General features: G+C 34.8%; 2 protein-coding genes across 2 annotated transcripts in view; one reads left to right on the top strand and one right to left on the bottom strand.

Annotated features, from left to right (window-relative positions):
• The window catches only part of vapal (VAMP (vesicle-associated membrane protein)-associated protein A, like), a 53,170-nt gene extending 44,380 nt beyond the window's left edge, over positions 1-8,790 (bottom strand). Inside the window, exon 1 of the mRNA XM_056446722.1 lies at positions 8,640-8,790. Within this exon, the coding sequence (XP_056302697.1) occupies positions 8,640-8,697 (58 nt within the window). The 5' untranslated portion in view covers positions 8,698-8,790. The remainder of the gene's footprint in view (positions 1-8,639) is intronic.
• A 3,156-nt stretch (positions 8,791-11,946) lies between these two features.
• The window catches only part of LOC130214867 (nucleolar protein 9), a 30,100-nt gene continuing 25,846 nt past the window's right edge, over positions 11,947-16,200 (top strand). The window contains exons 1-2 of the mRNA XM_056446708.1: positions 11,947-12,012; positions 14,225-14,420. Coding sequence (XP_056302683.1) covers positions 14,228-14,420 — 193 coding nt within the window. The 5' untranslated portion in view covers positions 11,947-12,012; positions 14,225-14,227. The remainder of the gene's footprint in view (positions 12,013-14,224; positions 14,421-16,200) is intronic.

The raw sequence follows: 16,200 nt of genomic DNA, 5'->3' as shown, positions 1-16,200 counted from the left end.
GCAAAGTCTACTAAAGGAGGTCGAGTCATTTCATTTATGGCTCCTAAACTCTGGAATAGCCTTTCCGAGGCTCAGACACACTCTCTCAGTTCAACGCTAGATTAAAGACCTATCTTTTTAGTAAAGCATACACACAATGCATCACATAACAGTGTGATGCATGAGTGTTTTCCACGCAGGTCAGTGGGCTTGATAACCACCTGTAGAACACAGTCCTCCCGTCTTAATGCACCAGACATTTTGTTAGAAACTCTCTTAACATGTTTTGTTTATGTCTGTTTGTATAACCACTACTATATACACTTGACAGGTGCTTTAATGTTAACTGGCTAAAGCAAAATGACAGAAACAGAAAAAGGAGTCCCGGAGCGCAGTGTGACAGACGGCAGCTCTATTTAGCTCAGGGTTCCTCTTCCTGTCGCCTCATTCATTTACTGGGTTACAGACTCATCCAGAACATCAACACATCCCTTTTTGAACAACATGAAACCACACTGGGGACTGGACTGGATACAACACTTCAGCCTGTGATATTATTAGCCGGGTTAGTGATTAAACCTGTTGGTAAAACGGTGCACAGTGCACAACTAACTGCTGAAAATGAAATGCTTGACAGGTGATAAACACTGGAATATTCGGTGCAGATTTTTGATCAAGTAATATTATAAAATCTAAAGCTTTTTTAACTGCAGTGTTAAGTTGCAATGTCCACTTATTTTACGCAACCCTTATTAAGCGTCAAGTTATAAGAAATGATCTATTAAAACTCTTATGTTTAGAAATGTGCAGAATCAAAAAGGCTAATAATTGTGCATCTGGAGCAGAGTGAGCTCAGGACACAGAGACGAATCAACAAAGATCTGATTCTAATCGTCATCTCATGCTGCCACTTAGTGTCAGAAGAACCTGCCCAAACAAACATGATTAAGATCTGGAAGAGGCGATCGAACGTCCCTGCCAAGACATTCAGAGCCTTTACCTCAGGTATAACAGATGCTGGAGAATCTCCTCAAACATACCTTCAATCTTAAGAAATGTATCCCCTGTGTATTGTTCAGATTGACTCCCCTTTGGTGATGTTAGCATTGTTTTTGCTCCATTGACTTCCATTAAAATCACATTTATTGATTGATTGTAAAGTCATGACAGCATATAATCATGCAATCTTGGTTGGTGTTGGTTTTACCTAAATGTGTCATTTTTACATATTTCAACAGTAAATATTAAAAACTGTTCCTCCTCCCAACAGAGAGTCAATGGGGCAAAAACAGCCCCCAACATAACCAAAGGGGAGTCAATTTACTCAGAGTGTATTGTTGAATGTATGAACATTTTCAAAGCATTTTCCCAAAATATGTGTCAAAATACGATTTGTCACCAAAAATTATTCCATCTGCTGAAACACAGAGAAAGTTGCGGTTACTGAAGTGAGATAATCTTGGACTTTTTAAGGCAGTTGTTAGGGTAATCTTGGTGGTTGCGATTGTGTTCTGGGTGGGTTGTTTTGAGCCGTCTTAGTTGACATAACTAATACTCATTCATTCATTTTCTTTTCAGCTTAGTCCCTTTAATAATCTCGGGGCGCCACAGCGGAATGAACCGCCAACTTAACCAGAATACGTTTTACACAGCAGATGCCTTTCCAGCGGCAACCCATCACTGGGAAACATCCATACACACTCATTCACACACATACACAATGGACAATTTATCCTTCCCAATTCCGCTATAGCGCATGTGTTTGGACTGTGGGGAAAACCGGAGCACCCGGAGGAAACCCACGGCAACACAGGGAGAACATGCAAACTCCACACAGAAACGGCAAATGACCCAGGCGAGGCTCGAACCAGCGACCTTCTTGGTGAGGTGAAAGTGCTACCCTCTGTGCCATCGTGCAACCATAATTAATACTGTAAATAACTATTATTTTGTATGCAAGATCTATACAATATATATGGTTTCGGCATTGATATCGCAATGTGCACAACAGCAATACTCACACTGCAGGATCTACAATGTTCATTTGAGATTATAAATAGCGGTGTAATGGATCACAGTTTATCCATGATTCGGATCACAACCCATGGTTTAGAACTAGGCATGGGACGATAACTGGTTTCAAGGTATACCGCGGTTCAAAAAAAGTTAAGGTTTCAAAAAAGTAAAAAATTTTTACAGTACAGTATATGCAAGTTGGTTTTTTTTTTTTAAGTTTAGTTTTTTTTACGTTTTTTTCAAGGCTATTTTATTTTGTTTTTTAGGGCAACAGTATCTCCACATCAAAGGCTACTGTTCAGTCCAATTTCAGCTGCCTTTTCAAGTTTTAGAAACTAATGAAGATAGCCAAATTCAATAATTTATTTGAATTATTCAGCCTGACACTTTACTGTGCCAAAATATTTATATCTCTCTTCATTCAAATCACATGTGTGAAAGCATTTAGGCTTTCCTGTATAATATAATGATGATGATGGAGGACGTTGTGGTGGGTTATTGGGGATGCGGTGGGTTTCTTAGGTTGTTAAAGGTGTTTTCTATCACTACTTGTTTATCCTGCATTAATGCACTGTGTAAGCTGCACAATTAATCATTAAAAGATCATGATCTCAACACCCACGCAGCATCAATTATAAATTATGGGTATTAGCATTTGCTTATTAATTCTTCAAATCGCTGCATTCAAATCTGTGTTTGAAAAACGCTAAAGTCAAGAAAGAGATTCAGTCTTTAGTTTACAAACAGTCAAATAACACAGAAGTACTGGGAGAACAACTTATAGTTTAGATAAAACCACTGATGTTTATTGTTAAGATTAAAATCACCATCATATGCATTTAACAACGCTCAAAAATGAAAGTTGTAGGCAGCAGTTACATTTTTAACCAACAGGAGGAGACAACCAGCAATCAAAAAAATGCCACTGAATAATCCTTCAACAATGATCATCTAGCAATGAAACATGAAGTTTTATGAATGAATAACTGAATCCTTTATTAAAAACGAGACTAAATAAATATGGGTTGTAAAATGATCATGTTAGATTTCTACATTTAGCGTTATCAGCAACAGTAGTAGTAACAGTGAATATTTCACAGAACTTAATATTTTACAGTTTATTTTTACACAGCTGATTATTTCTTCATTTTATTGCTAGTAAAAATCACAGGTTCTCAGTTCTGTTTGTTAAAACCAAAGGTGTCTTGCAGTGCTGTTTTTCTAATGATTGGAAAGCAAATTACACTCATCTCCTCTCCTTTTTGGCTGATCCAGAATAGTCCGATCCGTGACAAAAAAAAAAAAATCATAATGTGGTCCGAACCGTGAGATTTGTGATCCGTTACACCACTGATTACAATTGACCAGTGACTGTAAGCATGTCAAGCCAGTTTAAAGCATTCAGGCACAGGAAAATTATACAGTTTGTAACTTTAAGCAAAATTAACTGTATCTATGTATAAGTGTATACTGGGTCATTTTACATTAGACTATTCAAATTGTGTCTGTAAATACTGCTGGACTCCCAGAAAACATAAAGATACTGTTTATTTAATTTGTATCATTGCTCTAATGTATTTAATCAATGCTTGTGATTGGTTTATTATATTTTATTGGGGCAATCTAAATCAATCTAGAATCAAAAAGTCATTCCAAATTGAGCCATTCATTTCATCTGCTCTATGTATATTCAATACCATAATATTTATTGCAGAAAAATTAAATGCGAGTTTTTTTCCTACATTGTGCAGCACCAATACAAGATGGGAGGTGTTATAAATAAAAATGGTTTGTTCATATATTATTTTGCATATAAATATTGGTTTTCGGTAGGCCCACGAGGAATCTGGGCGCGCAGAAATCCGCAGATTTTTAGCCCATCATTAGGTCCATGTATTTATATTTATTCAGCTTTAAAATTAATTTTATTACTATTTTGTGATATTAATAATAGTAATATTAAAATATTCATATGATTTATTTACAATACAGTTCGTAAAGTATTATTTTCTATCTTTTAGTAGATGTTTTGTTTACCAAATAAGTGTATGTAAATGGATTTGCATTGTAAACATTAAATAAAAGTTTAAAAGCTAGTTATCAACACATAAACACACTGATAATTAGTATTATTCATTCATTTTCCTTAGGCTTAGTCCCTTTATTCGACAAGGGTTGCCACAGTAAAATGAACCGCCAACTATTCCAGCATATGTTTTATACAGTGGATGCTCTTCCAGCTGCAAGCCAGTACTGGGAAACACCCATACACACTCATACACTACAGCCAATCAAATCAATTCCCCTATAGCGCATGTGTTTGGACTGTGGGGTAAACTGGAGCATTCGGAGGAAACCCACACCAACACAGGGAGAACATGCAAACTCCACACAGAAACAACAACTGGCCCAGCCGGGACTCAAACCAGCCACTTTCTTGCTGTAAGGCGACAGTTCTAACCACTAAGCCACCATGCCACCCATAATTAATATTAAATAATTACAAAATCAATAGAAGTCAATCTTGCACAACACTCATTTCTACAGTAACACTGAACAATCAATTCAGACCACTGATAAAAGGTGCACAAGTATGTGAAGACAGCTGAATCTCTCTTTAGCTGATATGAAAACATTTCTCACGGTCACGTTACAACATCCAGCCCTTTCAGAATTACAGAAATACATCAGTACTACACTGGGTTTTGGATGAGCTGAAACTCCTGCAGCCTCTGTTCCTATTTTGAGAGTTTCAAAACAATAATTAAATAAACAGGTAAATCAGAGAGCGAGCTGCGTTATAAAACACTGCTAAAATATGCAGGTAAAAAGCACTGGTGGAATCACAGCACTAGTTACTCATTTAACCAGGACGCCACCCTCAGGGAACAAACACAAGCGAATGAAGGAATGTGATGCTCATACTACATTAAAGTCAATTCAATAGTTCATTTCAATTCATTTCTATTTTTATACAGCACTTTTACAGTGTAGGTTGTGTTAATGCAGCTTAACATTGACCAAGTTCTGGTAAATTAAAACTGCATAATAATAATGATAATATTAATATTAAATAATATAGTTAATAACAAAAATAAATAAATAATTAATTAAAAAATACTGCTGAATTTGACTGACTAGTAATTCATATTTTCTAGAATTAGATCATAAGGTTTAAAGTAATAATTAAAACGTATTTTAAATAATTAAATGCACAAAGGATTTAATAGACTCAAAACTGATTAGATTAAATATGAATAAATAATAACATTACATTTTTTAAATTAAACCATAAATAATAAGATAATAATAATTAATAAATTTAATTAAATGCACAATATATTAAAATTGATTTTAATATATATAATATGAATAAAAGACGCAGTGGTGCAGTAGGTAGTGCTGTCGCCTCACAGCAAGAAGGTCTCTGGTTCGAGCCTCGGCTGGGTCAGTTGGTGTTTCTGTGTGGAGTTTGCATGTTCTCCCCATGTTGGTGTGGGTTTCCTCCGGGTGCTCCGGTTTCCCCCACAGTCCAAACACTTGCGGTACAGGTGAATTGGGTAAGCTAAATTGTCCGTAGTGTATGAGTGTGAATGAGTGTGTATGGATGTTTACTAGAGATGGGTTGCGGCTGGAATGGCATCCGCTGCGTAAAACATGTGCTGTAAAAGTTGGCGGTTCATTCCGCTGTGGCGACCCTGGATTAATAAAGGGACTAACCCGAAATGAAAATGAATGAATGAATATGAATAAAAGAATTTGATCAAAAATAAAAATTTTATTAAAATTAAACCAAGACTAATAACATTAAAACAATTAATTATTGACCCTCCGATTGATCAGCATCGGCCCATAATCACATTTCACGACTTGATCGGTACTCGTTGATCTGACCGATCTCATAAACCGATCGTAAGTGTTTTTTTTACAAGCAGGAAGATGTCTCCGGGTTATGTGCCCGTGTTATGCATCAGCAGCGCTACAACACATGAGCAATGATTCCAAATTGCATTATTACTTATTTTTCTTACCATTTTTATCTGTTTTCTTTTTGTTCCTGTTTCAGTTTTCTATGATCTTCTATGTGAAGCTGCTTTGACACAATCAACATTGTAAAAGCGCTATACAAATAAAGGTGAATTGAATTAAAGCTGCTTCTGACCATTACATGTATGCAACATCCTTAATTTATTATCTTAGGTACGGCAAGATCTCATACTTAAAGGGTAATTGTGCTTAGGCAATGGTCGGTACTCAGTATTGGCCGATGACCATGATAAGGAATCGGTACTCAGTATCAGCTGATGACCATGATAAGGAATCAGTACTCAGTATCAGCTGATGACCATGATAAGGAATCGGTACTCAGTATCAGCTGATGACCATGATAAGGAATCAGTACTCAGTATCAGCTGATGACCATGATAAGGAATCGGTACTCAGTATCAGCTGATGACCATGATAAGGAATCAGTACTCAGTATCAGCTGATGACCATGATAAGGAATCGGTACTCAGTATCAGCTGATGACCATGATAAGGAATCGGTACTCAGTATCAGCTGATGACCATGATAAGGAATCAGTACTCAGTATCAGCTGATGACCATGATAAGGAATCAGTACTCAGTATCGGCTGCAAAAATCCTGATCGGAGCATCCCTACAATTAATTAGATTAAGCAAATGATTAAGAGTCTTAGAGAAATTGCAATGTGACCCAAAATACTATTATATTTGATCATATTTCATGAGCCAGGTGTTTTATAACGGAGGATACACAGGAATCAGAGAGTGAAATTCAATAACTTAAGACCTTTAAGACTCTTCATATATTTTAAGACAGGGGTCGGGAACCTTTTTTCAGCAAAGAGCCATTTTAGATTTTTTTGGCAAATGCATTTTTTTAAAGAGCCATTGGGGATACATTTGAAGCATCACATGTTAAGCAAGTCCATGTATTAAGAAAGAATAATTTATAAAACGTCCTTGTTTTTGCCATCCCCACTTATGAATGTTGTTTGAATTTACATGCAAGGATACCATAGAAATGTAAGTGGCATGCCCTTTATTGGTGTCGCGATTCAAGTTAATCCACAGCGCCACACATGTGTATTTGATGAAACATCCTTTTATTCTTATTCATTTTGCTGTAAAAATATACAATCAAAACATAATTTTAGTTGTATTTATTAATAGGAAAATTATTTTTAGTGACAGTTTTAATTTTTTATTGAAGGGAGACAGCTGGAGAGCCACATATTTTTGGTCAAAGAGCCACATGTGGCTCCCGTTCCACAGGTTCCCTACCCCTGTTTTAAGATCTCATAACCACTTTTCAACCGGAAACACTGGCGAGATTTTAACTTGCAGTATATTTACTAAATATTAACGTAAGAAATTAATCCAAGACTAAAACATTAGTCATACGCTGAATAAAAATCTATCGAATCTAGCTAATTCAGCAGGTTGGTGCCTATAGAACTGCAGAAATAATGGTGTTGCCTTGGTTACTGCAGTAAAGAAAGCAGCATGATGTCAAATCTAGTAGGATTTCATTGATTGCGTAAACTACACAGCATCTTGATATTCGCCGATTTAATTCAGGCAAACTTTAGCATGCAACCATACATTGCATAATTAAAAATTATCTAAAATTAAATACCTTGCAAAATAGCATTTAAGACTTTTTTTCAACTTTTAATACTTTTTAAGACCGCGCAGAGAGCCTGTATAAATCATTTTAAGTCACTTTTGATTAAAGTATTTACTAAAGTTTAAATGTATGTTACATTTAGTGTTTAAAATTAGCAACAGTTCTAAATATTACTACTTATTACTTGTACTTTAGATATAGCAATAATACACATTTTTCACAGTTTTTAATACAATAAACTATATAAATAGAGTTTTCTTATTTAAGTTTTAGGACACTCAAACACTGTACTGTTAAAAAACATATCTGGCAGTCTGTAAAACCCCTGCTACTCTAATGTATTTCTAAGAATAACATGTCCAAAAAAAAAATCATGGAAGCCACACACACACACATATACATACATACATACACACACAACAATACTATTATATAACACAGTAGTGTGATAGAACCATTAAAAGAGATGATATTAGATGGTACAACTGTGATGCATCAATATACAACATAATAAAGGAATTCATTCCCTACTCAAAAGGACGTATTATGGTAACGTTACATACCTAAAAACACACAGTTGAATTAAATTCACATAAATGAAACGTATCTTAAAGTACTACGGCCCGAAACATGTCATACCCCATCAAAACAGCTCGGTGTCACCAGTAATGTACTTTAACGTAAGCTCTTTTTCTTGAATAAACGCATCCACGTAAGCACCTGCATTTTTTGAGTTATTTTCCCCTAAAAATGACATGTCAGTGCAAATTAAACAAACCGCACGAATACCAGCGAACACCGGGTTCACATCGCGTCTGTGCTGCCCGTAAGAGACGTGTTAAGTGAACGGGACTCGCGAACAGCAGCGGCCGCCTGTCAGTCACTCGAGCTTGGGGATCCGCCGCGGCCTAAACCGCCTTGATGAATTATGACGCGATAAACCCGCTTACATCTCACCGAAAAGCCTGCAATGTTAGCGCAGCTCTCTTACCTTTGAATTTCAGGTCATTCGGAGGATCTAGGACGAGAATTTGCTCCAGTTTGGACATATTCGGGCCGCGAAGAGACGCTCGGTTCCGGAAAGCTGCTGAAGAACAGCGCGGTCAATCCGAAACCCTTCACTGAGTCACAGGCGCGCGCGGGGCGGGCTGCTGCTCGCGCTCACACTCTGCTGGAACTAGGCTTTTTAACGTTTTTTTTAAACTAAACTCGATTTATTAGCTCCATATTGGAAAAGAAATTCAATATACGTTGTAAATTCAATATTAGCTCGGTCTCGTGGACAGTGAACCCGTAACATTCTTCACATTTAGCAAAGATTCTAGAAACATTTCTGAAAATATGTGTATTTGCCAGGATTTTCTTATTATAGAGTACAATAGTAAAACAGTTATAGAGAAAAATGAACTCAGTTTCTCTATTATTTATATATTTTCCTAATAAAACACATCACCAATAATAACTTGTCATTTAAAAAAAAAAATTGAAGAAATATTTTGATTAGTTATTGAAGCTTATTTCAGTCAAGCTTATTCCAGTGAATACTGAATTCACTTCCTTAAACTTAAAATTAATATAAACATTTTAATGTTTGGGTTATTTAGTTTAATACATTTAAAGAGCGGAAATAGTTTAAATAGATTAAAAAATAATTTAAAATTGTCAACATAAAGACTTAACTACAACTTCCATCCAATTTCAAACAGACAGTAATACTCGTATTCATTTTGTTTTCAGCTCAGTCCCTTTATTAATCTGAGGTCGCCACAGTGGAATGAATCCCCAATTTATCCAGCATATGTTTTACGCAGCGGATACCCTTCCAGCTGCAACCCAACACTGGGAAACATCCATACACTCTCATTCACACACAAACACTATGGACAATTTTAGCTTACCCAATTCACCTATATAGTCTTTGAGCTGTGGGGGAAACCGGAGCACCTGGAGGAAACACACGCCAACACAGGGAGAACATGCAAACTCCACAGAGAAATGCCAACTGACCCAGCCGAGGCTCGAACCAGCGACCTTCTTGCTGAGGCGATCATGCTACCCATTGCACCACCGCGACGCCAAACAGTAATATATATATATATATATATATATATATATATATATATATATATATATATATATATATATATATATATATATATATATATATATATATATATATATATATATTTTTTTTTTTTTTTTTTTTTTTTTTTTATTAGCTCCATAATGGAAAAGAAATTCAATATAGGTTGTAAATTCAATATATGCTCGTCCTTGTGGACAGTGAACCCCTAACATTCTTCACATTTAACGAAGATTCTAGAAACATTTCTGAAAATATGTGTATTTCCCAGAACAATATTTACACAGTTATTAATAAAAAATAACCTCAGTTTCTCTATTATTGATGTATTTTCCAAATAAAACACATCATTAACAACAATTCTTTGAAACAATTCTTCAGAAGAAACAGTCTGTGAAAATAAGAAATAATTTGATTAGTTGTGATTGAAAGTCAAGCTTATTCCACTGAATACTGAATTCACTTGCTTGAACATAAAATTAATATAAACATTTTTATTGCTTCTGTTATTCAATTAAATACATTTCCAGAGCAGAAATAGTTAAAATAGTTAAAATATAATTAAACATTTCCAACATAAAGATTACAACACTTTCTCAACAATTTCAATCAGACTGTAATATAGATTTATTTGTTTGTATGTGTGTTTATTTATTTTTGTTTCCGTTTTTTTTTTTATCCAAACTCAATTTATTAGCTCCATATTGGAAAAGAAATTTAATATAAGTTGTAAATTCAATAAAACATTCTTCACATTTACCGAAGACCCTAGAAACCTATCTGTAAATATGTGTATTTGTATTATAAAGTACAGTGGTTAGACAGTTATAGAAAAAAAATAAAAGCAGTTTCTTTATTATTTATATATTTTCTGAATGAAACACATTGTCATTAAATGTTTTGGTTTGTTGTGATTGTAAGATTATAGTGAATATTGAATTCACTTGAAATGAATATTATCATTTTTATGCCATTCTAAATTTTGCTTCAATTAGTTAAATACATTTCCAGAGCAGAAATAGTTAATATAGTTCAAATATAATTAAACATTTCGAACATAAAGACGACAACAATTTCCCATGGACAAATTGTTGCAACATTTTCGAACTGTAATATATATATATATATATATATATATATATATATATATATATATATATATATATATATATATATATATATATATATATATATATATATATATATTTATTTATTTATATGTTTATTTATTTATTTATTTATTTATTTATTTTATTTGTATTTTTTTACTTTTTTTTTTTTTTTTTACTTTTTTTTAACTAAACTCGATTTATTAGCTGTTATATTGGAAAAGAAATTCAGTATAAATCAATATAAGCTCAGCCTCGTGGACAGTGAACCCATAACATCCCCCTCCATTTTCTTTATTCTCTATTTCCACCTCATCCCGAGGCCTATAGAGATCAGTTCTGCTTCAGTTGTTTAGTTAAATTCACTTATGTTTATATTGCACTTATATAAATTCACAATAATTCAAAACAGACTGTAGTAATAATAATGATAATAATGTGTGTGTGTATTTATTTTATTTGCAATTTTTATAGCCATACTATATATATATATATATATATATATATATATATATATATATATATATATATATATATATATATATATATATATATATATAAATATACAGTATATATATTTTTATATATGGGCGACACAGTGGCTCAGCGGTGTTGCATTGTGGCCTCACAGCAAGAAGGTCGCTGGTTTGAGTCCCGGCTGGGTCAGTTGGTGTTTCTGTGTGGAGTTTGCATGTTCTCCCAGTGTTGGTGTGGGTTTCCTCTGGGTGTTCCTGTTTCACCCACAGTCCAAACACATGCGCTATAGGGGAATTGTTGCACTAAATTGGCCGTAGTGTATGAGTGTGTGTGTGTGTGTGTGTGTGTGAATGAGGGTATATGAGTGTTTCCTAATAAGGGCATCCGCTGTGTAAAACATATGCTGGATACGTTGGTGGTTCATTCCGCTGTGGCGACCCCTGATTAATAGAGGGACTAAGCTGAAAATAAAATGAATGAATGACACAGGATATGCAATGTTTGAGTATATATTTATATATAAAATGCGCAAAACTATTATCCTTAACAATGAAAATAAGATAGAAATAAACGCAAAGAAAAAAAAGAGAGGACTTTTGTTTGCGCAGCGGCTCTACATGTCGCACTACGTCATCACGCTGCGTCGGCTGCTGCTGTACACATGTAAGCTGAAGAAGCAGACCTGAAGCAGACTGGTAATTTCCAAATGATTAATAATTTAATCTATGTATTAATCTCGTTTTATATCGTTATAACGTGTATAACAGTTAATCAAGCTGGTTTATATAGTCTTTTTACGTGTCTTATTAGATGTAACAGAACTGTCGGACTAGAGCTGAATATTATTCCGTGAAAATACCATAGTTTTATACCGTGATTACTTCGTGATTATCAAAATACCATGATTACTTCGTGTGTTTTAGACATTTTTCATAATAATACAGTTGTTTATGTTTGTACATCATAGAATATTAATGTTTTTTAAAACATCTTGGATAATCAGGCCGTGCTTTTATGTGCATTTGTATGTGTTTAACAATATTACTGTACATTTTCTAAAATACTGTCGTTAACAGTTCATTTTAATTGCGGAATTTCACTGTAAACATGGTGCTATTACTATGTTATTTAATGAATATCATAATTGACGTCTCTGCTGAATAAGTAAAGGCAGTATTTTTATTTTAGGTTTTTAATCTAATTTACTTATAACACAAATGCCTTAAAAGCTATTTGAAAATACCATAGTATCATTACCGCTTAATATAGAATTGATCAAAATACCATGATGTTTAGTGTGTTTTCTGGACATATATCATAATAATACAGTAATTGTTTGTATATCCTGTATATGTATTATGGAATATTAATGTGGTGATTTAGTATCTTAGTTAATAATAATAATCAAAAAGAAAGTTAGCCGTGGTTTTATTATAGCTAAGGTAAACATATTGGCCCATTTGCAGTGTTGGGGGTAATGCGTTATAAGTAATGTGTGTTACGTAATAATATTACTTTTCCAAAGTAACGAGTAAAGTACTGCGTTACTTTTAAAAATAAGCAATATTGAGTTGCGTTTAAAAAAGTAATGTGAGTGATTTTTTTACCTTGCTTAAATGGCTTTAAAAAACATATCGCAGAATAAAAATGACCTTAGTCAGGTTGAATCACACACTCAGTGAGAGAGCGTGCTGCGAGGGAACAGTCGACTCGCACTCATTATCATCATCATCATCATCAGGTCTCTTTTTTCACAGCAGATGAGTCTGTGTTAGGGCTGTGCGATTAATCCAAAACGAATCGCAATCACGATTTGAAACATTGCGATTATCTAATCACAAGAGGCTGTGATATGAAATATATGAGCGATTCCAGCGTTATGCATGTGACATTTGCAGTAAAATCTCAAAACATAAATTGACAGAGGAATAGTATATGTTTACATTATATTGACCCATCTGTTTATATTTTCCAGAACAACTAACCACAGAGTTATGGGAGCAGAAAAATATCAATCTGTAAACATGTTTTATATTTTAAATGAGGAAAATAAACATGCCTTATGCATGTGATAAAGTCTGCAAGTTTACAGTACACAACATACTTTGTAGAAATACTGTGAATTAAACTGCACAACCCAAAAGTAACGATGCTAATATGAAGGATAAGAGTCGGCTCACTACAGAACAAACATGATTATTTGATTAGATTTGACATTTTTGCATTCATGAGGAAAAAGCTTCATTATAGATGTGAAATCTTTGTGTTATGGATGTGAAATTGCCACTTGTGTGACTTTGATAAATCAAATATAATTGTTTGAAACCCTGACAGACACATTTTTGAGTATTTTTAAAGCACTGTAAAATACAAGCCTACACAAAAACGCAGAAACGGTTTTGCTATTTTGTCGAAAACTTATTTGTTTTTCTTTGCAAGGTTGACATTTGCAGAGAATCGCTCATATTATTTAACCTCCCTCACCCAGAACAAATACGTGACTGCAGACTGTAAAAGAGTGAACTTACTTCACTAATAACACAACAATAATCAAAAGTAGTAAACACATGACTGTACATGCTGTCATTAATCTGTAAATACAGCATGAAGAGCTCTGGGCACAGAAAGCTCTCAAAATATAATTTTATCCTACATTTTTTAAAAGGAAAATTAAACTAAATGTTATATAAGTGGCTGTTAATTGAAGAGCTTCTCGATAAAACACCTTTTGAAAGAGATCAAACTTCAGCCAGATGAGGAGAAGTAACGCAAAAGTAATATAACGCATTACTTTCCATAAAAACTAACTTTATGTTATGTTTATTAACTAATGTTAATGTGTGTGTTCAGCTGATTGTGTGTGTTTTCTCCGCTGATGATGACGACTGTGTGTGTGTGTGTGTTAAGGTTATGTTGGAGAAGATGCAGGCTGCAGGAGGTCAGAAGAACAGTAAGAATGGGCCGAGGGCCCGTAAGCGCCCCCTGCAGGCCTCCAGGGGTGCAGGTCAGCTGAAGCGAGAGCGTCTGGACGGCACCACAGTGGGATACTTCAGACGCGTCACTGAGAGACTCAATGAGGGATTCACAGATCCAGAGGAGAAAGGTGATGATGATGATCAATAACTCAACCTGATCCACTACTGATGAGTCTTTATACAGAGTAAAAGCACATCAGAATATCTGCAGAACCTACAGAGAGTAATTAGTCATTTTGAGACTAAGGGTTTGATTTGGGCTTGGGTTTAGGGTTGGGTCGATAGATGATGATCGTTCATTGCCGATGGCTGACAGACATCACGTTGCTCAGCTGGCATCACGATCCTCCGCCCCAGTCGCATCAGCAACCCGCTCGCGAAAAATACACACATATGGCCCGTTTCCACTGAGTGGTACAGTACTGTATGGGTCACCTTTATCAGGCTTGCGTTTCCACTGCTAAAAGGGTACCAATGGTACTCTTTTGGTTTGTGTGGTGTACGACAGAAAGTTTCAGACAACGTCATTCTCGCTGGAGGAAATGTCTACAGTAAAGCTGTACAGGTCATTCACATATCATATGAGCAGCACTTCTCATAACACAGTGGCTTTATACACATCAATACTGTATAAATGTTCATTACTAACCTTTCTATGAACATGAGTTGATTATAACTGCAGATCACTGTAACGTCTGTAATTATATTAAATAACTAAATAAATGAACATATATGAACACACACAGACCCTTACAGTCCCCGATATGTTATCAATTACAGATAAACGACACACAGCAGACATTTAGTCCTTATTTGGGTTCAAAAACAACACTAAATATAGCCCACAGTCAGAGCAAACCTCTCATCTGTGTCTGTAATCTTCATATAAATAGTCCAAAAGCTGATGATAATGGGTAAACATGGCAGTTTGTTCACGTTTACTGAAAAAATATTTTTTTTACGGCTGCTCCTTTGTTTCTTCACGCTTACCTCTCGCGTTTGTCAGTGTCTGACAGGATCGGGTTTCAAAAGCACATCAATAATCAAGCGCACGTTATTATCATCAGCTCAAGAAGATTCTTATTTCAAATATAGCAGTGTACGCGAGCGCAAGTAAGAAAGCGAAACCGCTCGCACTTCAGACTGGCTCGTAAAAAACTACGGGGCACAGGGTAAAATCTGCTCTTCTTCTTGGCTTTGTGGCTGTTCATCAAGACAACCACCAGGTTTGAGCTCAGGTCCACCATGGCCTGTTATTATATGTATATATTACGATGTAATCTCTCGGCTGTGTTTTTAAAACATGGCGCTTTCTTTGTTTTTATTCTGGCTTGTTGCGCGAGTGAATGAAGTATCTCTGTAAACCAATAGCGTTCAGCTGCACGTCTAGCTCTGCATTTTGGTACCCTTTGCAAGCTACACACACATCACGTGTGTTTCCCACCCCCTCTTTATTTATTTATGATTTGGTTATGGGTAAAACAAAGACCATGCGGGTCAGCTAGTTGAAACGGTAGGCTACAAATAAATAATTAATTCGCTCTGAATTAATTAATTATTCATAAATAATCAATTCACCGATGATCATATGACGATCGTCCATTGCAATGTTTAACATTAGACACCGTACGTTGCTAAATTGGTCGACATCGCCCAACCCCACTTGCATTTGAGCTCACCTACTTGTTTAAATTTAATAAAATCAAAATAATATATTAATTAAAACAAAATACATTTATATAATATGTAAAAATGTCATTTAAATAAAACATTAAATGATTGTGGCAGAGAAGTATTTCCACATCTGGGCAAAAGTTTGGGACCTGTAAGAGTTTTTAAAATGTTTTTTTTCTAAACAAAGACTTTTTGGCTCACCAAATCTGCAATATAGTTGTGATGTAAAGCAGA

The sequence above is a fragment of the Danio aesculapii genome, chromosome 2 (genome assembly GCF_903798145.1).
Source record: "Danio aesculapii chromosome 2, fDanAes4.1, whole genome shotgun sequence".
Classification (NCBI taxonomy): Eukaryota; Metazoa; Chordata; class Actinopteri; order Cypriniformes; family Danionidae; genus Danio; species Danio aesculapii.
Note: the sequence above shows the minus strand (reverse complement) of the source record. Positions and strands in the feature narration are given on the sequence as shown.